General features: G+C 34.5%; 1 protein-coding gene across 4 annotated transcripts in view; it reads right to left on the minus strand.

Moving 5' to 3' along the window:
- Window positions 1–3,898: 3,898 nt before the first annotated feature.
- Window positions 3,899–27,836, minus strand: part of LOC110665495 (probable glutathione peroxidase 4) — a 29,369-nt gene continuing 5,431 nt past the window's right edge. The window contains exons 3-16 of one of the 4 annotated variants that reach the window (XM_021825656.2): window positions 18,448–20,598; window positions 17,691–18,153; window positions 13,412–13,520; window positions 13,217–13,329; window positions 12,920–13,107; window positions 12,347–12,821; window positions 11,830–12,250; window positions 11,545–11,724; window positions 9,611–9,684; window positions 9,431–9,507; window positions 9,275–9,336; window positions 8,436–8,554; window positions 4,351–4,518; window positions 3,899–4,231 (exon numbers count right to left, since the gene is read on the minus strand). In XM_021825656.2, coding sequence (XP_021681348.2) covers window positions 4,199–4,231; window positions 4,351–4,518; window positions 8,436–8,554; window positions 9,275–9,336; window positions 9,431–9,507; window positions 9,611–9,684; window positions 11,545–11,724; window positions 11,830–12,250; window positions 12,347–12,821; window positions 12,920–13,107; window positions 13,217–13,329; window positions 13,412–13,520; window positions 17,691–18,153; window positions 18,448–20,598 — 4,633 coding nt within the window. In that variant the 3' untranslated portion in view covers window positions 3,899–4,198. Of the gene's footprint in view, window positions 4,232–4,328; window positions 4,519–8,435; window positions 8,555–9,274; window positions 9,337–9,430; window positions 9,508–9,610; window positions 9,771–10,526; window positions 11,179–11,309; window positions 11,363–11,544; window positions 11,725–11,829; window positions 12,251–12,346; window positions 12,822–12,919; window positions 13,108–13,216; window positions 13,330–13,411; window positions 13,521–17,690; window positions 18,154–18,447; window positions 20,599–27,836 lie in introns of those variants that run through there. The other 3 variants (XM_021825653.2, XM_021825654.2, XM_021825655.2) reach the window with 3 other exon arrangements.

Genomic DNA, 27,836 nt, shown 5'->3' on the forward strand with positions numbered 1-27,836 from the left:
CTTCAGAGACTAGAAGTGAGGTGTGAGGAGCATCATCTTAAAGTTTTCGTTTATAATTTATACCCCAATTGTAAATACTTCTTTTGATGTATATATTGCACATAAATGTATGGACATGTAAAAATGGATCTTGAGCAGCTTGTACAAAAATTTGTATGAAATTTGTAATAAAGTTTAGTTGTATTTCTTTTGATGTAAATTTTGTAAGAATGTATATAAATTGTGTTGTCACTAATGAAATGTATTGCTAGTATGTTGAGAAATTTATTGAGTTTGATTGTGAAATTTGAAGTAGTGGTTGAGAAAATTTTTAGAAGTGCTTTTTACAGGTATTTGAATAACGGTTTTCTCAAAATACAGAGGAAACTCTGTCAAAATTTTTATAGAATTTGTGGAAAACTAAAATGAACCAAAATATTAACTAGTTTTAATTTCAACTAAATGTTTTAAGTACTTACTAGAAAATGATCACCACTTGTCAAAAATAAGAAAATTGTTTTAAAATCCCTTGTAGGGTACTTAATGAGTTATCGGTAGGTGAAGTTCGGTAGTTCATTAGGTATTTTACGGGATCATGTTATGCCTTACAGAGAGGTAAGGTGTGACACTATGTCCTATTTAGAGAGAGCTTTAGAAAGAAAATCACCAAGCCATCCCATTCATGTAAAGTCAAATCCTTTAAATATTGGATTAGTCACTCCCTCCTCAACCCACACCAACAATGAGCAAGAGAATTTTTTTTTGTTAAGTGTTGAAGAGATTATATAATCTTGACTCTCCATTAATATAATTATAAAAGAAAAATGTATTCATATAAATTTTAATAGTGAAATTCAAATGAATAATGAATTAGAATTGTGTAGTTGCAATTAATATGATTGCATAAAGCAATCATTAAAATAAATTTGGGATGAAACTAATGTGCAATTTTTTGAGCATTTGTGAGCATGGTATTACAAGTGATAACCAATTTAATTTAGGGTAATTTATAATTTTGTCTTTGAAATATGATAAAATTTATATTTTTATTTTTATTTTTTAAATAAATTATTTCTTGAGATATATTTCTATTAACAAAATAATTATTTTTTTAAAATTCACAATTTGTCAGTTGAAAAAAAATAGTAACGATTTTAATCGTTACATTTCACTTCTTATAATAGTTTAGTCCTTATGATTTTAATAGTTGTAAAAATTTAATCCCTTCAATTTAGGTTGAATGTTTTGATTATAATTAATTAACTGTGAATTTTAATAGAATGACTATTTTATCAATAAAAACATAATTAAAGAATTAATTTGTTTCTCATAAAAAAAATAGAAGGATTAAATTATAGTTTTTGTCATACCTTAACATTAAATTATAAATTGTTATTTAATTTATATATATATATATATATATATATATATATATATATATATATATATATATATATATATATATATATATATATATATCATAGGATACCCTTTATTAAGTGTGATATTGAAGCTTCAAATTCTTGTTGCCCCAACCATTCTTCCACTTGTTAAATTTCCTAGTGATGTTTAATAACATTATTAATGATATATTTTAACCTTTAAAATCGAGAGCAATTATATCTAAATTTTATAATTTTAGAATTCATTTTATTAATCAAAACAAAATGCATTGACCATAAATTATTTTTTTAACTTCTTTTCATTATCAATTACTACTGGAAATGGATTAAATTTAAAAATTTTTAAATTTATTTTAAAATTTTAATTATAATTACTCTCAATATTAAAAGTTGAGATATATAATTTAAAATTAAAATATTTTATGTATAACAGATGTTTGGCATTTTCTATTCAATAGGTCCAAAAAATAAACCTACAAAAGAATACATACTAATATAGAGCCCACAAATAGGCAAGGCAAGGGTAAAATGGAAGCAGAGTCCAGAATCACGTGTATTATGTCTAGCCAAGTTAAACACATGTAAATAGTCGCAGTCAATCCGACATGCCGGCCAACTATGATTGCCGGCACTGACAAAGCAGTTGAAAGTCATTTATAATCCGCCTCTTGTTCCTCAACTTTATGGGAGCATAGAGAGCGATATGTCGTTTTCAAAAAGCCACCCCACAGTAGACACATGGGAGCCATCCCAGGTTGGAGTTTGAAGTTTGTGAGGGTGGAAAATGATACGTGCATTCATGGGTCATTCTCTGGCCAGTAAGATCCCAACAGTGAGCCCACGTCCACGTGATCTATTGTGCCCAGTGTTGAGCTAAAGTATGGCAACAAGGAACCTTATCTGAAGGATGGGATAAGGAACAGTTGGTGGAATTAAATTGGGCATTTGTAAGCAAATTAATGGACACGTGGGTAGGCATATGCATCAAAATGTTTCAAGTTGAACTGTCCTAAAATGTCCTGTTCCTGCACATTTGAATTGAATTTAATGAAAATCCAAGCTGTTGGGATGAATTTTTGTTTTTTCTTTTCGTATATTTTGTGTCATATTGATGCAAATGGTAGTACTACCCATCTCTCTTGATACTGTGCACTCGCAGTGCACTGTTGAAAAGAAACATAGAGAATGATGAATATCGGTCGGCGGCTTGTAAAAAAATTAGGGTTCTAGAGAATCAATAATGACATTATAAAAATGTCTTCATTGCTATTAGCAGGAGACGATGAGTGGGATAAATGTCGCCTCCTTATGAATAGAGCACATTTGTGTTTGATAATATAATAATAATAATAATATCTTTTTGTGCACATTTATGTTTGACATCCCATAAATAATATAGATTTGGTATTAAGCCCTTCAATCAATTGTAGTCAATCTAATTAGATAATTTGATAAGTTCTCAAATTGGACACTTAAAACATTTGTACAAGTCAATGGATGATAACACATGTCAATATCTCATAGGTCGACTTTAGCCCATATCATATTTATTTGCCAAGTTGTCTTCCAAAACCCAAAGTGAGCTCCAAATGTTAAAAAAAAAAAAAAAAATTCATGAAATATGTATTCTGAAAATTTTATGAAAAACTGAATCAGGAGAATTGTAGTATCAAGTAATCAATTTTCAGGTCTAATTGATTGATTTTAGAAGTTCATTAGTAATCATAAAGTTTCAGGGTACACTGTTTTCCATCTTCTAAATCAAAGCTAAAAAGGGGTTAGTAGGTGTGCTAATCACTATCCAATTTAGCCTACAGCTATCAATCAAACGTTGTCATCCCCACACTGATCGCCAAGCACTACTGGAAAACACGAGCCCCTTCCCACAAGAATCCTTGGTCCCATACCACTGAGCCTGTTTCACCATGGATTTTCAAGTTTAGACTTACACCTATGCGGCCACTATCTCAAGTGGTTTCTAAATCAAAGTTAGCTTTTAAGGTTTAGTACAGTGAACATGGTGGAGAAAGATGGGGCTACATTATTTTAATAGCTTATACCTATCAGAAAATGCAGATATGGGTGGCCAAGAACCGGTTTGGATTTGGAATCCTTCAACGGTTTTTAAGGGCTCGAGCTGGTTCGAAATCAGGAAGAGAGGGCCAATTATGATTTCTCCCCTACTAACGTGAACCGAAATAAAAAATTCAATTTATGGATTCAATCTAAACTGTGAATTTAAAAAAAAAAATCAAAATTTGTTTTTACCATTGGATGACTTCAATCTAAATCATCTGGAACCGTCCTTGAATTAGTCTAGAACTAAATCAAAATCTTAGGAAACCGAGCCCTCTCAATTCGTTTCAGGTCCCTCTTAGGCCACTAGCCAAAACAGGCACATGGCCACCCTATCTGCAGATCTCATGGTCTCTCATAGCCTGATTCGCCAGAACGATTGAAGGGGGCAACTGGTTGCAATCACCGTCAAAAACAATTTCTTATGCAACCATACCTAATAGCTCAGGACAGAAAAATTGACATTTACATGCTGGAAAATCTCTCAACCAGAAAAATACATGTAGATGTGTCAATATTAATTAAAAAAAAAAAAAATCAATAGGAACAGCAAAGAAACAAACTATCTATCTACAACAATCTCTTACACTTTTATTCTCCAACGTGCAAACTGAATGCCATAAATAAGAGTCACTGATTGATAATATACAATAACTAACTTGATAGGAGAATATCATACCCATTTAAAAGCTTTACGTTTTTTGATTAAGCTTTTACTGAATCTGTTAGTGGCATATTTCTCACTCTATTTCCAATGCTTTCTTGATATCAGCCTGCACTCAAAAAAAAAAAACAAAGCAGCAAGATGAGAATTTTAGGAGTAGCATTGACACCTACACAAAAGCTTATGCTCAAGTGCACCAGACATACAGAGCAATAGAGAGAGAGAGACCTCAATGGACAAAGGAGTGGTCGTCGTGCCATAGCGAGCAATGACTTGCCCTTCCTTATTGACTAAAAACTTGGTAAAATTCCACTTTATACTGGACCCCATAATTCCAAATTTACTCGCCTTGAGAAATCTGTAGACAGGAGCTGTATTTGGCCCGTTGACGCGAACCTAATTATTGGAGAGTTTAGCATATTATTAATGTGAAGTGTAAAATAGATACATCTAGTTGAAGATGTGCAAGTTGGTCAGCAGTACACATATGGAAAGAACGATGACACATCAATCATAAATGGAATCACTGACAAGCACTCAAACAAATGCGAGGGTCTAAGATCTTCTCATCTTTAGAAATGGATTTCTGATCACAAAATATATATATATATAAAGGAAAAGAAAGGTTTTCCCCATCTTCTCTGCAATGGTGCATCCTGCATGCATACTTCAGTAAATGGACAGAAAGAAGATTTGCAAGCCAAATGACTAAGAACAAAAATTATAGAGTAACACAATGCGCTTAATTTCTTAACATGTGTTTTTTTTTTCAAAGAATATAGACTTCGAACAAAAATGTTAATATATGAATCCAATCTAAATACCTTTTGAAACCTGAACTGCCAAAATCAGTATCCTACATTATTTATCACTTTCAGCCACTTGATGGAAGGAACCTAAAACATCAATATTTCCTTCTGTCTCTTTACTCTTCTCAAAAATGGCACACATATGCAGCAACTGCTTCAATCCTTTACATTTCCATACACTTGAACAAAGATCTGGCATAATGCTGACAGATGCTCCACACTCATTTACATTGCAAGTTAAAGTCTTAGACAATGGATAAGTTTTCGAAGCCCTACTCTATGTCATGTAATCAATGTGATGTTCTGGTTGACTATGCAAAGGGCAGAGTTTCCCAGAAGAAAGTTACAAAAACACCCATTACTTCGTCAGCACAAGCTGAGGGCTAATCTAGCTCAATTTTAACCAGGGACTCCAAATAACCATGACGCCATTTTATGTAATGAGACACAAGTTTATAAAAGGACTCCTTCCCTTAAGGATATGATGATCCAATAATGCTGTAGGCTTAAGATGATATACAGTTATCAGAAATGCATCAAAAAAATTTTGGTCATAAAGAAAATAATACAGATTCCCCACAACCTAATCAATAACAAGCACTTAATTTCAAACATTTTTTGTTAAACTTGCTCCAATTTACAGACACCTTCACAACTCTAAAATATATCATTCAACCAACTATAGTTCCATGATAATAATATATGGGATACTGGGATGAAGTAAAGGACATCCAGAGGATCATCAAGCATTAAACTAAAAACTCAACTCAACTCACTCAACTAAGCCTTTATCCCAAAAATTTATTGGGGTTGGCTATATGGATTCTCTTTCTCCACTCCAAACGATTTTGGATTAAATACTCGGAAATGTGTAATGCTTCTAGGTCATATTGTACTACTTTCTTCCAAGTCAATTTAGGTCTACCTCTTGTTTTCTTTCTATCCTCTAACCCAATATGCCCTACTTGTCTAACTGGAGACTCTGTATGTCTATGCTTCACATGACCAAACCACCTCAATCTCTCTTCTCTCAACCTGCCTTCTCTCAACTTATCCTCAATTAGCACAACTCATATCTTTTCTTTAATACTCTCATTACAGACTTTATCTAGTCTAGTATGGCCACTCATCTACCTTAACATTCTCATATCCGCAACTCTCATCTTAGACACACACAGCTCCTTTATTGCTCAACACTCACTACCATATAACATGGCCGGTCGTATAACTGTACGATAAATTTTTTCTTTCAACTTGAGAATCTTGCGATCACATAAAACTCTCGTGGCTCGTCTCCACTTTAACCATCCGACTTTAATTTTATGACTAACATCCTTTTCACATCCCTCATCTACTTGAAGGATTGAGCCGAGATATTTAAAGTAATTACTTTGGGGGCAATACCACTTCATCCAAACTAACTCCTTCCCTATTACCAGTTCGGCCTTCACTAAACTTGCAATGCATGTATTCTGTCTTCATTCTACTTAACTTAAAGTCCTTTGACTCTAGAGAACTTCTCCAAAACTTTAGCTTTCTATTGACTCCTTCTCGTGTCTCATCTATCAGAACTATATTGTCCGCAAATATCACGCACCAAGGGATACTCTCTTGTACATGTTTCGTCAATTCATCTAGAATTAATGTAAAAAGGTAAGGGCTCACAGTTGAACCTTGATATAATACAACTGATATAGAAAAATCTCTTAGATTTGTGTCCCCTCCTACTGTACGCACAATAATAGTTGTTCCTTTATACATATCTTTCAACACTTGTATGTACCTAATAGATATCTTCTTTTATTCTAACACTATTCATAAGATATCTCTTGGAACACTATTATAAGCCTTCTCCAAATCGATAAAAACCATATGTAGATCTTTCTTCCCATCTCTATATTTCTTCATCAAGCTTCTAATGAGAAAGATTGCTTCCATAGTTGAACGATTGGGTATGAAGCCAAATTAATTGGGAGAGATAGAAGTGTCATGACGTAGTCGATGTTCAACAACTCTCTCTCACAACTTCATAGTATGGCTCATGAGTTTAATTCATCTATAATTTGAGCAACTCTGTATGTCTCTCTTATTTTTAAAATTAGGTACTAAATACTCTTTCTCCATTTATCAGGTATTTTCTTTGAGTTTAGAATCTTATTAAACAATTTAGTTAACCATGTCACTCCTACATCTCCCAAACACTTTCACACTTCAATTGGTATTCCATCGGGTCCACAGGCTTTACCCACTTTCATTCGGATTGCTGGTTAAGAAATAAATCCATGCCCTTCCTGGCAAAAACAATATTTTGTAAATGTAGCAATAGATCATAAAAACTACCTGCCACCATAGTTATTAAAGGCTCAATGTTGAGGCACAAAAGTAAAAAATTTTAAAAATCCATAAAAGTCAAATAAATGTGATGCTTTTCTTTTTTTTCTTTGGCATATATCTTGAATTGGGTTTGTTAGTTTGAGTTTTAAGTGGTTGTCCTTTTTGTCAATGAAAGTGCTCGCTAAAGATGGAAATAAAGAAGGTATGCCTTTCCAGAACCTTGTGTTAGGAACAAAGGCGCACACCTAGGCACATAAGGCGCTAGGGTTCGAGCCTAGTGAGCCTTGAGCCTGAGGCGCGCCTTTAATGACTATGCCTGCCACAATTAATGGAAGTAGCAATAAATTTAGCATCGAAATATTTAGCTAATTTCTCATAACAGAATACATAGTTTCTCCGCCAAATTATGTATTGCACCAAACCCACAAAAAAAAAAAAAAAGAAGCCAAGAACACATGAATCTAGCAAAGTATATCATTCTCAAAATATTTGTGGACAGCCTAAGACATTTCAGTCAGTTAAATTTATGCATGAAATCAGGCAACGATGAAATCTTATATTGACTGCATCTTGCATTGATTGTGATGATGAGAATTCTGTTTTGACAGTAAGAAGATAAATGAGCCTCTTCTAACATTAAAATTGTAAATGCCTGCTTCTTCTAAAATTAGAACTATGAATAGCTTTTTTCTGCATTAGAGAGAATAGCAACCAAAAATCAGTAACATTTGACACAAGAATGAATTAAAAAAAGACATAAAAAACAGAAAGCATACTAGACCCAGCAGCAGTCCGATTCAGAATCGGAATCAGACTGGTCTAATCCAGAATCAAAATTGATCAAAACTGGATTGACCTAAACCAGTCTTGAACCCGACCAGAACAACCAGTCCAGTTCCGAGCCAAAACTGGATTATTTTTCCTTTTAAAAAAAGAGAAAAATTTATTTTGTTAGAATTGATCAAAATTGGACTGAACCAGAACGGAACCAAAATAAAACTGCAAAGAACCTTGTGGTAGGATCCTAGTTCCTTTGAACCTTGAACCAGAACTGCCGGTTCTGGCCCGGTGCCCACACCTATAGTCCTTGTTAAGCAATTATTACTCAAATTAAACTTAGTCATATTAAATTATTATTGGAAACATTACCAAACAAGTAAACTCCAATACCTTTTGAAAAATTGGATATTCAGCCTTGTATCTGGTACAAGCAAACTCCTGTGCACCTTCGCTTGTCCCTGGCTCTTGTTTCAGAAATTGATTACATGGAAATGCCAAGACTTCAAAATCTGATATTTCAGACATAAATCCAAGGAAACTGTAAATAAATAAAAATTAAAAAAAAAGGAAGGCATTGAATTCTTGTCCTAGAATATGGTCAAAGTTCAGAATCATCCACCGAGTTTGGTCCTAGGAGAGAGAATCTGAAGACAATCCAACCTTCAACATTTTTAATGAAGTGGCAGCTTTACTTGAACCTACACGCTTATGGTTGCATGCTAAAAAATTTATTAATGCACTAAGCAATGGGTCCTTCAACGAGGAATAGTTAATTACCTAAAAGGTACATGAAGGACATACAGATTCCTTATCTCAAAATACTTTTAGAAATGAAGATAAGTTGGGGGATTTATTGTTTTCCGGAGAAGGCTCTATTGGATTCCAACTCACATTAGAATTTATCCGGCAGCCTGTTATTGCTCATGCACTCCTCAATTCAAACAAAGATGAGCTTAGATATGCTATCAGAAGCTATTTAGAAGTTACAAGAAGAAGAAGAAACAAAATCTAAAAGAGACAGTTTAATCATGCCATTGGACTCAATTTTCAATAATTTCTTATTCTGGCAAAGGTAACCGTGCTTTCCCAACAAAATATCAACAGCAATCAAAATCTAGAGTTTCTATCTTGTGGAACGGACAAAATTAGAACAGAATTAAACGCATGCCTAGAAACAGAAATATTCAGAAGAACAGAAAAAGAAAGGGGAGAAAAGGAAGCGAGAAAACCTTTGTCCTTATACTTGTTATAAAGATCAGTCAACTGGGTGTAATTGGAATCTGTAAATCCACTGCTCCAAAGCAACAAAAATTTCAGAATTGTCAAATTCTTAAGTAATAACTTTTAGGAGGAGAAATCCCAGAAAAGTTGGAAAAGAGAAAAACCATTTGGAGGCGACATTAACCACGAGAAGAACCTTGCCTTTGTAGATACTGAGGTCAACATTCTGACCGCGGGCATCCTGCATCCAAATCCACAAAAATGAGACAGAGAGATATAACAAGGCATATAGAAGGTTTCGACATTGCAATAGAAAGAAAGAGGAGAAGAAGAAGAGGTTTCACCTTGACGGAGAATTCATGGATTGATTTCTCTGGGACAGATGGAGAAGTCCCCATCCCTGACCTGGTAAGTGGAACTGGAACCACCAATAACTTCTTCTCACTCGCTTTTTATTTATTATTCATTAGTTATTACCTATCTCAACTGCCTAATCATTGCCGATGCTTGCGTTATGCAATTTCTGTGGATCCCAATTTGCTGCGCTGGCGCACGCTGGCAATTTTTAGGAGTCGATGAATAGAATGAAATAATATATTTTTTTTAAAAAAATCATATTGACAATAAAAAACAAATTCGAAAATTTTCAGATCAAATATTTAAAATTATACTTAAATTTACACTAATTTCATTGTTAGCCAAACTATGCATTAATTTTAATTTAATTTATATGTATTTTAATAATCATGCTATATTCAAAAAATTAAATAATATTTTTAATATTTTAACTATAATTAAAACATCAGTATTATATTTATTTATATTATTAAAGTAATTCATGAAAGATTCATCTTTTAATTTTTAAATTTTTAGAGATGGTAATTACATTATTATTTTTATATTTAATATTTAAAATATTTCTATTTTAATAATTATATAAACAGTTGATAATAATATCAACAAATATCTCACAATTAATAACTGTTTCTCTCTCTTGAAAATACACTTATAAATCATTAATAGACATGAAAGATTGTTGGGTTGGCTAAGACATTTTAATTAATACGGTTTAAAATAATGTGACTACTTGGATGTTAATGTGTTTCAACTTGTAGATTGATCAATTTCACTTTGCCAACTTAGCATGACCAAGCTGCCTCATATTAAGCGATGAAAGTGATCTTATTAATGTTTTTGCAATTCACAATTGATATTTCACAGCTCAAACCCAAAAGCAACAGAATTTTAACCAAGAAAAACTACAATCAAAGTACCTGTAATTAAAATTTCCATTCCCATGAGTTGTAACACATACAACCAATCTACGATGCTGAAATTCAGTAGTCCAAACGAATTTCACATTCAAGTGAATATATTTGGTTTTCAGCTGTTGCTAACAGCTAGTCACTACTAATCAGTTGATAAAATAATAGTTGAATGTCTCACTCCGAATTCTGATCCAGCTGGGCCAGGGAAATTCTTCCACTATAGACAGGAGAAAAAGAAAGGGCAAAAAAAAAAAAAAAAAGCAACTGTTTACATCAAGGGCGGCAACTATTTAAAGAAGCTTGAAAGCTGTATCAAATGGCCCTGCGAAAATTTTGATAGAATTCCTATGAGGCCTTCCAACAAATAAATTATGCTAAGAAAAATTAAAAATTGATACATGACAGTCTAGAGTTTGGTTACAGCTCTCCAAATCTCCATGATGACTGTCTCACAGCCCCCTGCATTTCGCAAAGTGCTGATAAAATACATATATATACAACCAATTTAGTATGTCAAACTCGCGCTGATCTTCGAGCCAAATTCTCAAACGATTCCTTCTGTTCAAAGCATTGCAAAATGAGAGCATTGAACCAAACAAACTCACTCCTTTTAACAAGCCGAGAAGCCAAACAAAAAATGGATTCTGACAAATATAAAGCAGTATAAAAATAAGCAAGCGGAAATTTTGGACAAACACATACTTCCTGAAAAAATGAATAAATGCAACTACCAGTAGAAATTAATTTATATTAAAAAAAAAGGTGGAAACTTTACCAATCTCAGCTGTGCAGTAATAGTTGCTCATCTTGGCCGCCAAATGCTTGAAGCTGAACACAAGAAAGATGTATGAGATTGCCAAGTTACTGATATCATCTAATAATTGGAGAGAGCTGATACCCCCCCCACACACAAAAAAAAAAAAAAAAAAGGAACACCACAAGTAAAAAAAAAAAACAAAAAGATTCAATTTTATTTTCAAATTAACACAATCCCACAAAAAATAACACACCTCTATTTGACACTGGAATTGCACTTTCAGGTGGTGGTCTAAATGGCATGAAGTTCCTGTGATGCATCCCCCCGGCAGGAAATGACCATCCCTGATGAGGTATTCTATCCTGCTCTCTAGGTGGGCCACCATAAGGACCAGATGGATAACATGCTCTGCCTTTATCAGGATGTCGTGGGCCTATGGTGGATAAGATGGCATTGACAATAAGATAAAACACAAAGTACATGGGACAAGATAATGCGCACAAATCTCTACAAAACTTGCAGGTAAAATTAACATTACCAGGAAAAGGAGGTGCAGGGTGTCTCCAGCTGTCATTAATTTCATATGGGACTGGTCTCATTCGCTCATGGTTATTATAAAAGTTTCCACCATCAGCATTATGTGACGAGTGGAATCTGTGGTGGTAAGGAGGCGGGGTCTCTCTCCGAGACTTCACATGCTGGCCTGCCTGAACATAAGAGAATTGATTTGAAGGTGGTGGGTGTGGTGGCCTTGGAGGATAAGCCTTGTGGTGGAAGTTTGGTCCATCTGTGTGCACTGGATGTACAGAGTAACTGTTGAAAGAGTTTGTGGAGTCGCAATGCTGCATCTGATCCCTACATTCAGTAGTATGATAATGCACTCCATTGGACATTGATGTATTGATTCTTGGGGCTGCTGGCGGCTGACCCACAGATTCTCTCATGTCATCTTGCATATTCTGCAAATTTGGTTCAATCAGAAAAGAAATGTCTGTCTGATACATTCCATCCTAGAGCAAAATGGTAAGACGAAGTAATCAAGTATGCAGACTCACATGTGAATTTGCATAAAGCTTTGAATCTACACCACTAATGTATGGATCAGGCATTCCACATGAATGTGGGACAGCAAGAGGAGGTGGTGGAGGTGGAGGTGGAGGAGGTGAAGTTGGCAATGGTGGTGATGATGGTGGCACATCCTGAGGCAGAGGAGGGGCAAAAGGCAGTGGAAAATGCAGTTCTAATTGATTTTGCAAATTACATACAGAATTGACTGCAGCAATGCCAACTGCTGAACTTCCTTCAACTTCACAAGAGGGAGCCACATCCTCCATTTCAAGCTCACCATCAACATCTTCCAAGATGTGTGTGTGCTTCTCTACTGCTAGGGTGGTATCCCGTTCTTCAGGGGTTTCAGAATTATGTTCAGGAGTGACAGCCTCAAAACTCTCTCCATCAGAATCACTTCCTTCATCTTCATCCCTAAGCATGCGAGGCATACAAAATCCCGGAAGCTGAAAACTTGAATTGCTGATACAACAAGAAATAACTCAATAAAATATGTTATAGAACTTTTTCATTTTCAATCAACTACTCGTAAAGTGCCACAGAAATCAATAAATTCAAACCTTCCATATTCGTCAACAAGCATTCCCTCCATGTCTCTAACAGGATCATCTAAAGCCCTTTCCGTTCTTGCCGATCGGCGAGAATAAGCACCAGCAGAAGATGAACCACCTAATGAATCAAGTTCCCGCATATGATGGCGAATAACAGATTCCGGAAGGATCCTTCTTTCCAGCCAAAGCCTCAAAACCTATAAAGAAACACAGATATGAGACATAAAACACAGATGCGAGACCTAAACTAACATATAAAACCAATGACACAAGCAAAATCCAAAAAAAGAAAAATCTAAGACTTGCCCTCAAACACTGCCTCCGATTTTCCTGTGCAAAACTTCCAGGAGGAGCAGCTGCTGCAAGCAAGCGTGTCAACACTGCCTGAATAGCTGAAGGGTATATACCACCAACATCACCTGGAAATTCAAGCACAACATGAACACTAAATATCTGGTGTGTACATATCAACATTAAATAACATGAGAACAAACAATTTACCTTTCAAACCTCGAGAGCACTGAGTGATAGAATCCACAAGGAAGAATAAATCCACCCTTCTGTGTAAACTTGACTCACTTTCCAAGTTACGGACTAAAATCTCCACCACCTATGCTTTAAAGACAAAGCATCAGTAAAAACTTTATGGCACATGCATGCTTTCAATGCAACTAAATCATTGTTATAAAGATAAAGCAAATAAACTTCACTCATACTTGTCAAAACATTTTCCAAGCCCGGATAAAGGAGGAGGGTTGCGGTAGGTGACAACCAACGTAAAAATTTCGTCACACCTTATGATATGGATTCAAATGATATAAACGTTGGAGCGTCCTCTACTAACGACACACTATATCGAAACCCGAGTGTAGTAAGAAATATGCAAGGGTGTAGGGCATTCACCGAAAGCGATGCGCCATTCCGGCGCCCGGGTGTGGTGTTAAGTGAGCAAGGGTTCCCACATAATGGACGGGTGTGGGTAAAAAAGTTAGTCCATAGAATAGATAGTAGAACAGATAGTGGAACAGAACACAAGATAGACATAGAAAACAATAGAAGATATCATAAAAGGAGACCAATTAGGAAGGAACAGAATAGGAGGAGGATTAGGATTGGTACTTGGAATGTTGAATCACTTACAGGAAAATTAATGGAGATTGTGGATACCTTGGAAAGAAGAAGGGTGAATATTGCTTGCATTCAGGAGACTAAATGGGTAGAAGAGAAAAGTAAGGAAATGGGTAATTCAGGATACAAACTGTGGTTCACCAGAAAGGAGAGAAATAAGAACGGAGTAGGCATAATCATAGACAGGACATTGAAAAACGCTGTAATAGCTGTGAAAAGAGTAGGGGATAGAATTATACTAGTAAAGCTAGTACTAAAAGGAAAAACAATAAATGTAGTTAGTGCTTATACCCCACAAACAGGACTAGATAGTGAGAGTAAACAAATTTTTTGGGAAGATATATGGATGATTTAATGCAAAGCATACCGAATGAAGAAAATATTTTCATTGGTGGAGATTTGAATGGACATGTAGGAAGTGATAAGCAAGGCTATGAGAATGTTCATGGAGGCTTTGATTTTGGCAGTCGAAATGAGGAGGGAAAAAACATCCTGGATTTTGCTATGGCATACGACCTAATACTAACAAATACCTACTTTATAAAAAGAGAATCACATTTAGCGACTTTCAAAAGTGGGCAACATAGAAGCCAAATCGACTTCCTGTTAACCAAGAAGACAAATAGAGCTCTATGCAAGGATTGCAAGGTCATCCCAGGAAAGGCTTTAACAAGTCAACATCAGTTAGTAGTCTTGGATGTCAAGTTTAGGAACAATTCAAGTAAGGTCAGAAGAAATAGTGTAGCTCGAATAAAGTGGTAGGAGTTCAAAGGAGTAAAGCAAGTGAAGTTCAAAAATGAGCTTCTCGAGTTCGAAGCATAGAAGCTGAATATGGAGGCCAATGATATGTGGATACAGATGGCATCAAAGATTAGAGAAGTAGCTAGAAAAGTACTTGAAGAGTCTAAAAGACATGGACCACCCTCAGAAGAAAGATGATGGTGAAATGAGGAAGTACAAAAGGCAGTGAAGAGAAAAAGGGAATGATATAAGAAATTACCTAAATGTGATAATAATGAGGCATATGAACAGTACAAGATAGCAAAGAAAGAGGCAAAAAAGGCAGCTAGTCAAGCAAGAGCACAGGCCTTTGAAAAGTTATATGAGAAACTTGAAACTAAAGAAGGGGAGAAAAATATTTATAGATTAGCAAGGAGGAGAGAAAGAAAATGTCAAGATCTCAATCAAGTTAGGTGTATTAAGGATAAAGAAGGAAAAGTGTTGATGAAAAATGAGGACATTAAAGAAAGATGGAGAAATTATTTTAATGATTTCTTTAATAATAGTCAAAATGGTAATAGCGTGAATATAAACTATAGAACAATAGAAAAGAATGTGAATTATACTAGAAGAATTAGATCTTTAGAAGTAAAAGAAGCACTTAAGAGAATGAAAGTGGATAAAGCCTGTGTACCCGATGGAATACCAATTGAAGTGTGAAAGTGTTTGGGAGATATAGGAGTGGCATGGTTAACTAAATTATTTAATAAGATTCTAAACTCAAAGAAAATGCCTGATGAATGGAGGAGTATTTTAGTACCTATTTTTAAAAATAAGGGAGACATACAGAGTTGCTCGAACTATAGGGGAATTAAACTCATGAGCCATACTATGAAGTTATGGGAGAGAGTTGTGGAGCATCGACTACGTCATGATACTTCTATCTCTCTCAATCAATTTGGCTTCATGCCCAGTCGTTCAACTATGGAAGCGATCTTTCTTGTAAGAAGCTTAATGGAGAAATATAAAGATTTGAAGAAAGATCTACACATGGTTTTTATTGATTTGGAAAAGGCTTATGATAGTGTTCCAAGATATGTCCTATGTAGTGTGTTAGAACAAAAGAGGGTATCTATTAGGTACATACAAGTGTTGAAAGATATGTATGAAGGAGCAACTACTATTGTGCGCACAGTAGGAGGGACACAAGATTTTCCGATCTCAATTGAATTACACCAAGGATCAGCTATAAGCCCTTACCTTTTTACATTAGTTTTAGATGAATTGACGAAACATATACAAGAGAGTATTCCTTGGTGCATGATATTTGCGGATGATATTGTTCTGATAGATGAGACGCGAGAAACAGTCAATAAAAAACTAGAGCTTTGGAGAAGTACTCTAGAGTCAAAGGGCTTTAAGTAAAACGAAAACAGAATACATGCATTGCAAGTTCAGTGAAGGCCAAACTGGTGATAGGGAAGGAGTTAGTTTGGATGGAGTGGTACTGTTCCAAAATAATCACTTTAAATATCTCGGTTCAGTCCTTCAAGTAGATGGGGGATGTGAGGAGGATGTTAGTCACAGGATTAAAGCCGGATGGTTGAAGTGGAGACGTGCCACGGGAGTTTTATGTGATCGCAAGATTCCCAGTAAGTTGAAAGGAAAATTTTACCGTACAGCCATACGACCGGCTATGTTATATGGTAGTGAGTGTTGAGCATTGAAGGAGTCGTGTGCATCTAAGATAAGAGTTGCAGAGATGAGAATGTTAAGGTGGATGAGTGGCCACACTAGATTAGATAAAGTCCATAATGAGAGTATTAGAGAAAAGGTAGGAGTGGTACCAATTGAAGATAAATTGAGAGAAGGGAGATTGAGATGGTTTGATCATGTGAAGCGTAGACATACAGAGGCTCTAGTTAGACAAGTAGAGCACATTAGGTTAGAGGATAGAAAAAAAAAAAAAGAGTAGACCTAAATTGACTTGGAGGAGAGTAGTACAATATGACCTAGAAGCATTACAAATTTCTGAGGATTTAACCCAAAATCGTTTAGAGTGGAGAAAGCGAATCCATATAGCCGACCCCAAATTTTTGGGATAAAAGTTTAGTTGAGTTGAGTTTTATACTTGTCAAAACATTCACATTCCCACCAGGGACAATAGGCCCCAGTTAAAAAAATATTTAGGATGATTTGTGGCTTGTAGAAAAATAGAAGAATAGTTAATTATTTCTCAAAGATTGGATTACAAATTAAAGAAATTTATTCCATCATTATTAAATCCAACACATATAAGATTTGATAAGTAAATTTCTTTGATTAATATTTTCTTGTTTACTAAGCATATATTACTATTTTCTTGACTTCTAATAATTTTGTGTATAAATTTTTTAATTCTACTTGATGATTCTATATTGTTTAGCTACAAATAAAAGTGTTTTAATTATATATTTTGCCCCTCCAAAGTTTCAATTCTAGATTCGTCCTTGATTCCCACCCTTAACGTTGGAAATCACATTTACATGTATATTGAAACAAAATGGTAGAATCTACTTGTTTAGGAACACAGATCAAAAGTGTAACATCAATGCACAAACCAAACACAAGAATGTTGTATTACCAAGTAACTTTCCTAGGTAATTCTGACAATGCAGAACAAATCAAAAATCCCACGAACGATCTATTAATTGTTTTGGAAAAAAATGAATAAAGAACGCAATGCAAGATTCAAACATTTATAAGGTAAAAAGTATAGTGCTCTTTTGTTCACTTCTATTCTACTTTTTAGTTATATAAAAATGGCATCCAATTCCTAAAATTTAAGCCAACTGAATAACAATTATCTTGTAATAACTTCATATCATAATATCTAATATGATCAGGTAATATCAAAAAGGTAAAACCACATATCTAAGCAACATGATCCAACCTTAGTAGAAAGGCCAAACTTTGCACAGTCAATGGCCATGCGAGTTGCTCGACCAATGCTCTCCTTTGTCCTTGTTAATGATCCAAGCATTCCTTCAAAGGATGATAGAGCAGCTTGCGCTTCTGCATAATTATTCCATTTGCCAAAAGATTTTGGGTGTTGCAGCACCACCACTGATTCCTTTTTTTCTTCATCAATTGATGTGCTCACAGTTTTATGATGTGAATGATTAGGACTGGAGCATTGACTATTTTGAATAAAATTAGCACTTTCCGAAGTAGATACATGGCATATTGAGGTTGTGGGTGGAGATGTCTGTGCAGGAGATTCTATTCCATCAGCTGGTACTGGACTTGACTGGGCTACCAACACATTCCTTCCACACAAATGATCATCAGAAATAGAAGCATAATTAGTTTCCTTTCGTTTCTGCTCATATTTGACAACTTTTGCCGCCTCAGATCTAAGAAAGAAACTCAGAAGAATAAAGATATTTGATATGAAGGGATAAAGAAAACCACAAAAAAAATGTAATGGTAATTTTTCCATCCCGCAAGGGCTCCCTCAGATATATTGAAATTTTTGAAGGAGACATGAGTAAATTGTAAAATTAGGTAACGGTATGCTCATGCCTTAACTCTAGAAGAAATACTCTTCCAGAATGAATAGTATAAAACAGTATGAGTTCTTGGTAAGAACCATTAGCATATGCTTGCAACTTAGCAGTCAACAAAGCCAAAATAAAATGGACACTTACATGCCATTGACTCGGTTGTCATCATCAATTAGAGACCTCAATGACTTGGCATTCTCACAGCCAGTATCCTCAGCACTGTACTGAAACACATTAGAACCATTTTGAGAGGTACCTTTAGCAGCTTCATCAACCTGTGAGATAAGACTTGGGCTCATCCGAGAATGCTCCAAAACAACATCTTTATTAAGATTTTCATCTCCGACATCTCTTAACTCAACATTTTCAGAATTGATCTCATCCTTTGTACGTAATAACTGACCAGATGAGCCATGATTGGATTGTAGACTGTCTCGTCTTCTGTCAAAATTTGGTGTGAAATCTTTTGTACTTTGTTGTATAGTAATAGCAACAATGTCACCTGCAAAACATGATCTGCCAAGGTTTTTGCCACAATCATGGTCCAAGGCTTCTGTCAAGACATCTTCATAATGCTCTTGGCTATTAGAACTTTCGATTCGTTGATTGCAGATGTCCTCTTCTAATGGTGGATTTATGGATTCCTCTAAGACTCTTTTAGAGCTGGAACATAATGCAGAGGCCCTACAGCCAGGAGACTCTACATTTGGCTCCCCAGAACCATCACTTTCTTTTCGATCAACAAACTTGTCGGAGGAGTTCTCCATTGAAGAGGTGGAACTGCCATTTATTAATGTTTTCAAGGTTGATATATCAGCACTTGCCTGACCTTCTTCAGCAGCATTTGCAGACATAGCTTCTAGAGCACGATGAAGACGTTTGGATGGAGGTAAAGCAGCTTCACCATCTGCTGGGCAGCCAAAAGACTGATGCTCCTTAGCAATTGAAAGCTGAGGCCTATTCCCTAGAATTTGAGCACAGCCATTCTGAGGTGATGCATTATCTAAAACAACCTTCGCTGAAAATGAGCCTTTGTCAGCTGAACAATCATCACTGAAATTATAAGGTGGGCCAATATGCTCCGACGTAGCGACTGCAACTTCATCAGAGGTTCTTTCTTCAACTTCTTGACATAAGCCATTGTGAGCATCAGCCGAATTGACTGCAACTTCATTGGAGGTCTTTTCTTCCACATGAGAAAAGCTGCTGTGGTCCTCCAATGATGATAATTTGCCCATTCTAACTCTAGCTCGTTTCACTAGTGGCAAATGCTCATCTCCATCATCTTTGTTATGCCTCTCACTCAAGTTTTCACAAGCCCACTGTGAATTTTGGCTGCTACTATGCACCACAGCATCCAAATCTGCCACTGTATCCAACCTGGCAGTTGGCTCAGTGGCTTCATTAGTCACTCGCTTTCTGTTTGGTTTCCGTTTCTTCTTTATAACCACAGCATTTATTTGAAAATCAAGCCCTTTGCTCAACTCAACATCTTCCTCCAAACAATCAGCAACAGTTTCTGAGTGCTCAGGCTTACAAGCACTGTCTATAGTGCTGCCTTCATTCAGACTCAAAGAATCAGAATCAACTGTTACAATTTCAGAGCCATTATCTTCAACAGTTCTTGAAACAAAAGCAGATGAATCCACATCATCCCACTCAGAGGCATCTGGTGATTTTCTAACTTGCTTGTTCCTTCGTAGGGATCTGCTTAGGATTACTTCAGTTGATGCTTCCCCTGCACTCTTGTTACCATCATTAGATGGCACCACCAAATTCTGGAATCTAGAGGATTCCAACCTTGACAAACTTGTGGACCTTTCAACTGATGAATCCTTTTTCTGTGGGGCGTGTTTTCTAGACCGTAAGCCTCCAGATCTTTTTCTTGAAGTGTAAGTAGTTATAACAGGTTTTGCCGTGACCACCACATTATCAGTGTGTTGCTCCAATGAGACTTCTTTATCATGCAAAGAACCAGCTTTTGCTACATCTGGAGCAAAACTGCTTGCAAGGCTAGGATCATTTCTAACCATAGTAGTTGCTTCTGAAGTTTCAGTCTGATCCTTCAACTCAAAGTTTGCTGATGACTCCACTGAATTCCCACCATTTGCAAGAGTATCTTCATAACCAGAATTGAGATCATCAACTTGGTCTGCTTTCTTAGACTTCTCATAACTGTCGATAATCTCCTGCACTGCACGAACAAAATCTGCACCCTTTCCTTGACGTTTGATCAAAAGGGATTGTTTCTTCTCTTCAGTAAATGCTTCAACATCAGCAGGGTTGCAGAAAGCTCTGCATGACAAACACATCCAAGAAAATAAAGCAAAACTTAGCCCAAACATTCCATTCAAGCTATCCAATAAAAAAAGAAGGCTAAGAAACTAAAATAGAAGACTTCAAGTGAATATCCCAGACCAATAGAGATACAAGCTCGTGGATCAAATCATGCCATCCATAAATACATTTCTTTCAAGTAACACCATGTTTCTGACATAGTTATTAAAGGCTCTAGGCGCAAGGCACAAGGCGGGCGCCTGAGCGAGGTGAAGGCCGTGAGGCACAAAAATAAAATAATTCAAAAAATTAAATTATATAGGTACTATCATTTTAGTTAATATAATATTAATTACATATAAAAATATATTTAATATATTATTTATTTTATTACTTATTTTTATTTTATTTCACCATCACTATTGTCAATTAAACTACATATATGAGTGAAAATTATCATTAAAATGTATTGTATTAATTTTACTTTAATCAAATTTAATATTGAAATGAAAAATTTAATTTTCTATTGTATTATAATTTTAATTTTTACTATATATTTAATTTAATAATACCTTACTACATAATTTAAAATTATTAAATTAAATCCTATAAACTTATTACAAATAATTATCTATTCAATATTAAAGTAATTTGTATTTAATATTTAATTTATAAAAAATAAAAATAAAATATTTTAAAAAATACTAATAACCACTAGCCCATGTAAACCATCAAACCATTTAAACCACCAGCCCATTTAAACATTAGCCCATTACTCTTAACTTAGTGCAAGACAAGCCACATGCCAGCTGCCATCCAATAAAATGATGCAGAGAAGTCCAGGTATGTTTCTTCTCCTCCTCCTCCTCCTCGTTTCTTTTTTTTTTTTTTTTTTTTTGTCCAGTCAATTTCTGCAATGGTGGAAATGGAGATTGCCAATGAATGTTCTAGGAATTTTTGCTTGCAACGCACCTAAAGAACATCTAGATAAGAATTAGAATTTCCCAAATTATAATCACCTCCTCAATACTCTGAATAAGCTAGAAAACCAAATACCTACACGGTCACTTTGATAATGACATGGAGATTGCCAATGAATGTTCTAGGAATTCACTCTTGCAACACACCTAAAGTTGGAATATGTTTGCTAGATAGGATACCCAAAAGAAACCATAAATAACAAAGAAGAGAATTACAGGAACCAAACATGTGAATCTTTGATTAAAAATGTGGCCTACAATATCCTAAGAAGCTATACCTTGCAACCAACGAATATATTTTTCACACAAAATGAAATTTCACAAAATTCAATATCTGGCACAAAAGAACGGGCCTGTGTGGACATAACGGCCTCAATCATTAGCAAATGTTAATGGGCAATAGAATCAGCTTTGACGCCAAACCGGGCTTATAGTCATCAATTGTTTCAGTTCTTGTCAAAATCACAAAAAGCTTATCCAATAAATCCTTTTAAATTTCTTAAGTTCGACTAAGATATGATAATTTCAGGAAAGAGCAAAAAGCTTGGTAGATCAAATTACCACGTCCAAAAAGGCAAATTTAACTTGTATGCGCTTAGCCACCAGCAAGATACTCCTATAACTGTTCAGAATGTCTAAAGAAAATATTGATTTAACTCATGTATAAGTGCAATAAACTGCAATTTGGCAGCGTCCAATTCCTGTTGCACCTAATTGCAACTCTTAAATCAGAACAGCAGCTGCCACAGCTTCCTACACTTTTTTATAATAAATAATTCTTCTACTTAAGCTACTTCTGTTTCTTAGGCGGCTGTTTTAGCTTCATAAATTTTTTCATAACCAACCTCTTCCTAATGACTTATTTTGTCCCAATTTTTATTGCATCCTGTCATGAAATGAACATCATGGGAAAGTTAACATCAAATGTTCCCAGAATAAAGATTTCTCAATTTTCACGCATAATCATTGTCATAAAACATGGCTACATCTTAGTACAAGTTTGACCAACCAAAATTTAATTTAACTGTATCTTCTACATAAATTTCTTGAAAGATGCATGCAATCCCCCCTCCACACATAATAATAATAATAATAATAATAATAATAATAATAATAATAATAATAATAAATAAACTCTTCATTGCCAATTTCGCCATTGACTAGTCCAATATCAAAACCAGGATGCAAACTGCAGGTGTATCTTAAAACCAGCTCACTAATGCAGCATACAATTGACAACCCCACTAGCCTCTTACCAATAACTAAACAGCTATGCTTGAGAAGTTCCAAAACTCGAGCCTTCAAATTCCTCAAACCCTTAACAAATGGGGCGGGCATAATTATTAAAGGCTCAAGGTGCACCAAGGGGAGCCTAGGCACAAGGAGCTAGTGCATGCCTAAGCGAGGCGAGGCTCAAAAATTAAAAAGAAAAATCATTAAAATAAATAATGTAATAAATTTATTAGAAATAAGTAACATAAATTTAATTACCCGAATATTAAACATAAAAAATATATGTAAAATTTTATTTAAAAATAAATGTAATATTAATTGCATATAAATATATATAAAAATTTACAAATTACTATTGTTAATTAAAGTATATATATTAGTTAAAAATTATCATTAAAATGTATTATGTTAATTTTATTTTTCAATCAAATATAATATTAAAATGATAATTTTTATTTTTTAATGCAGTTACTATATATTTAATTTAATAACTTACTAAACATAACTTAAAATTATTTAAATTAAATTCTATAAACTTATTACGAATCCTTATGTATTCAAATAAAAAATAATTTACATTTAATATTTAATTTATGAAAAATAAAATTAAAAAATACATGCAAAAATTACTAATAAAATATATTAGCACCAAAATAAATTTAGCCCAATAACCTACACTTCAATTTAGAGCTCAAAATCTGCCCTAAATACTTAGAAGCCCATTACCTTCAGCCCATTACCTTCAGCCCATTTAAATGCTAATAAAAGCTCTAAAAACTAATAATCCCATTACCATCAGCCCATTTAAATACCAATAAAAGACATCCACCACTTAGCAGCCTACACTTCATTCAGGAGCACGAGGCAATTGGCAGCCAGGCACATCTCTTCTCCTCTCTTCCTCAGGCACGCCTTAATAACTATGGGAGGAGATCCACAACTTTGAATAAGAAGATCAACAAATCATACTACCTCCACAATCAACCCCCACTAAAAAAATCAAAAGAGAGAAAAGTCCACCATATGGACTGACAATAATTACCTAATTCACCACCTCCCTCCCACGTACTACGATCTGGGACAACATCCCAATACGAGGTAAGCTGGCTTTCCCAAACCAGGGGTGTGCAAACAGTTGGTTCTTTCCAGAACCGAGTTGAACCCAAAAAACCGAAAACTGAATTTATAAAAAATCTACACCGAACCAAACCGATAATGTAGAAATAACCAAACCAAACCAAACTGACAAATATCAGTTCAGTTTTGCTCAGTTTAAAGAGAACTGAAATTCTTCAAAAATAAACATATACATACATAAAAAAAATTAAAAATCACAACAGCAACAGCAAGCAAACATGCCATTTCCCTTTTCACTTCTGTCTCCAATCTCTACCCAACAGTATCCTCGATCACTAATCAATTCACAAATTGATAACTTTCAAATAAAAAAAAAATCACAAATGTGGTATCTTCACTTACTCATCAATTTACAAATTGAAAACCTTCAAATAAAAAAAAAATCACAAATTGAAATCAATAATAACATAAACCACAAATTGAAATCAATATCATAAACCCTAAATCACAAATCTAAAATTAACATGGTTGTAAGTTTTTACCCTCAAATCTCAATGTGTTAAATTGAAAGAGAGTATTGTTTTTACAGAGTGTAAGCAGAAGCATGGATCTCTAATCTGAGGAGAAACAAAAGCAGGATGGATGGATGAGGCTTCTTCAAGCCGTAGGGTTTTGGTCGTCTGCACATATTGTTCTGGGTCTTCATCTTCAAGCCGATGGGTCTTCTTTGTGCATGAAGGCTGCAAATGGGTTCTAACACTTTGTAGTTGAAGAAGAAGAAGAAGAAGATTGATGAATGGGATTTGCGGGAGAAGCTTCGGCTGTGCAAGATAGATGAAAAAGATGGATGGAAGAAGCCAAAAGGCTCTCGATGTGGGTGAAAAGGGAACGGATTTATGGGCACTGTCATGCTAAATGGGGAATTTTGGAAGAAGCTTCCTTATTTACAAGAACTGTATGGGACTTATGGGACTTATGGATAATAATTGGTAGGTTCTGTTTATTTCATTAATTTCGGTTAATTAACCAAACTGAACCGAAAACCGAAAATATTAGAAAAATAAAATCAAACCAAACTGATTGAACAAAAAAGAACCAACTGAACCAAATTGGCTTGGTTCATTTCTGTTTTTCGGTTCGAATTGGAAGCGGCTCAGCCTTATCCAAACGCTTCAACACATGTCCTGACTCACTGAACTAGGGGATGGGGTTATTGATTTCAATTTTATATTGCATGTGTCTTTCCATGGCAGCAAGAAGCCTAAAGAAGTGTTTGGTACAAGATCAAAATTTGAAGGTTAAATGTTACTTAAATAAATTTTAAAGAAGTAATTATTAGGGGGTAAACAATAATTAAGGGTGTGACATTTACTGGTGTTTGGTACGAGGTTAATAAAAAAACTCAAATGAAAATACAGTATTACTCCATTTATCAAGCATTGTTAACCTACTCCCGCTAAGGTTAATATTTGATCCCCTCTTTAGAGGTTAAACATTAAAAAGGTTAAAAATTAATTTATTCTCTTATAACATCCAAACAATATTAATAAAGGGTTAAAAGTTACGAGGATAATTATTACTTTGTTAACCTCTAATGTGGAGCATTTTTGGGTGAAGAAGCAAGTCAAACAACAATGGAAGCATGCTGGTGTGAAAAGGGGGAAAAGTAGCAATTTAAGCAAGTTTAGGCAAAGTTGATTTCTTTAGGTAGCAAATTTCACCTAGAACATCTTGTGAAGACTTCCAACAGCTGTAGAAATTAGATTATAATTAATTAGGAAGTTTTCTATTCTATTTAGGATTTATTAATGTTTTCCTGCTTTATCTAGAATTTAGATTTCTTTCTATTTTATTTAGGATTTCCTATTGTATTTTAGATTATCTAAATTTCATATTTAGTTTCATATTCCTATCAGGTTTAGGAGATTAAAATCTCTAAATACTTCAGATTTTATGTAATTTAAGAGACAGAATGTTATCAATAAAAATACTGTAAAGAATTTTCTTTATTTTTTTCACTCTTATGTATGAAGTGTGTTTCTATTTGAGCTTCACGCTGCATCAACCTCGTACCAAATGCCCCATAAAGGTAAAGAAGAAGAAGAAAAAAACATTTACGTGGAAGAAGCAACCATGCCAAAGATAAGAAGATCAAAGACCCGTTTGGTATAGCAGTAGCAATTATCTATCAATTGAGCGGCTAGTGATTAGATGCCAACTATTTATAATTAGTGTTGTAATTAATTACACAGAGTTTGGCAATTTAGCAATTGAAGTAGCTGCCAAACTATAAAACTAAAAATAAAGACCTATTTATTTTTATTATTTGTTGTACGAAAAATTTTATTTATTATATATAAATGAATTTCTTCTTCTTATAAATTAACTTTTTACCGTACAGCCATACAACCAGCTATGTTTTATGGTAGTGAGTGTTGGGCATTGAAAGAGTCGTATGCGTCTAAGATAAGAGTTGCAGAGATGAGAATGTTAAAGTGGATGAGTAGTCATACTAGACTAGATAAAGTCCGCAATGAGAGTATTAGAGAAAAGGTAGGAGTGATACCAATTGAGGATAAGTTGAGAGAAGGGAGATTGAGGTGGTTTGGTCATGTGAAGCGTAGACATACGAGACTCCAGTTAGACAAGTAGAGCACATTAGGTTAGAGGATAGAAAGAAAAAAAGGGATAGACCTAAATTGACTTGGAGGAGAGTAGTACAACATGACCTAGAAGAATTACAAATTTCTGAGGATTTAACCCAAAATCGTTTAGAGTAGAGAAAGCGAATCCATAGGCTTAGTTGAGTTGAGTTAGTTAATTATTTTCATAATTTTAGTGAGCAAATGCGCATTTAGACATATAAATATAGTAAAATTAAAATTTTAAAAATACAAAACAAAAAGTATTTTATTTTTAAAATATTTTTAAAATATTTTTAATTATTTTCGAAGTTTTCGTATGGAAGGCTAGCCTTCAGATATAAATTTCAAAAGATGGCATTGGAAATTGCAAAAGCCAGCTTTCATATTTACATTATCAAACACCTATTTTCAACGATTAATCAATCAACCACTGATTGCTAGAGAACAAAAGCTCAACCAAAATGGGCACATAAAAGCCACGCTAGAGAAAAGAAGATGAGAAGTCACACTAGATTTAAAACTTTTTCTGGCTAGGTGCCATTAGAGGTCACCTTGGGAGAATAAATATAATTAGGGGGAGTGGAGAGTAATTTACATTTAGTAAAAATTGAAAGAAATCAATTTTAAGTTGACTAATTATTGGCTTTGTATCCAATAGTCTAATAAAGATTTTTTAAGAGCCTTTTTTTATAGTAAAATTGTTAAATATATTCTTACCAAAACAAAACTATAAAATTGTCAAGAGTCCCACATCTAAAAGAGAAAAGCATCAAGTTGAAGGGACTTATAAAGGGCCAACTAACTAATTGGTTAATTCTACATTTTAGCAATGATTGGTCCAATACCAAGTAAGCCCAATCTTCATATTTCATGAACTCTTGCCTCCAACCCATTCATTCACCTCCACCCTTTCAATTTAGTAAGATGATATCAAAGCCTCCCCATCAAATATTTGAACCTCTCATAAGTGTTTCACACTTCAACACTATGTTTGGATATCTTGAAGGAGACGAAAGAAAATAAGAAAGGAAAAATAAAAATTATTTTCCTTACTTACGTTTGGATAAGTGGAAAATAAAAGAGGAATGAAAGGAAAATAAACTTATTTTCCGTTGTTTGGGAAGAGAATGAGTGGAAAGAAAATAATTTAAATTACTATTTTACCTTTTTTTACAAATTATATAAAAAAAGGGCAATAAAATCAAAAGGATAATTATGTAGTTTGACCAGTTAAAAGGTCACTTTTCCATCTGATTCCTTATTTTCTCTCTAAATTGGAGAGAAAATTCTCAAGAGAAAATATAGCTTATTTTCCTTCCCA

Source organism: Hevea brasiliensis, chromosome 2, assembly GCF_030052815.1.
Source record: "Hevea brasiliensis isolate MT/VB/25A 57/8 chromosome 2, ASM3005281v1, whole genome shotgun sequence".
In the NCBI taxonomy this organism is placed as follows: Eukaryota; Viridiplantae; Streptophyta; class Magnoliopsida; order Malpighiales; family Euphorbiaceae; genus Hevea; species Hevea brasiliensis.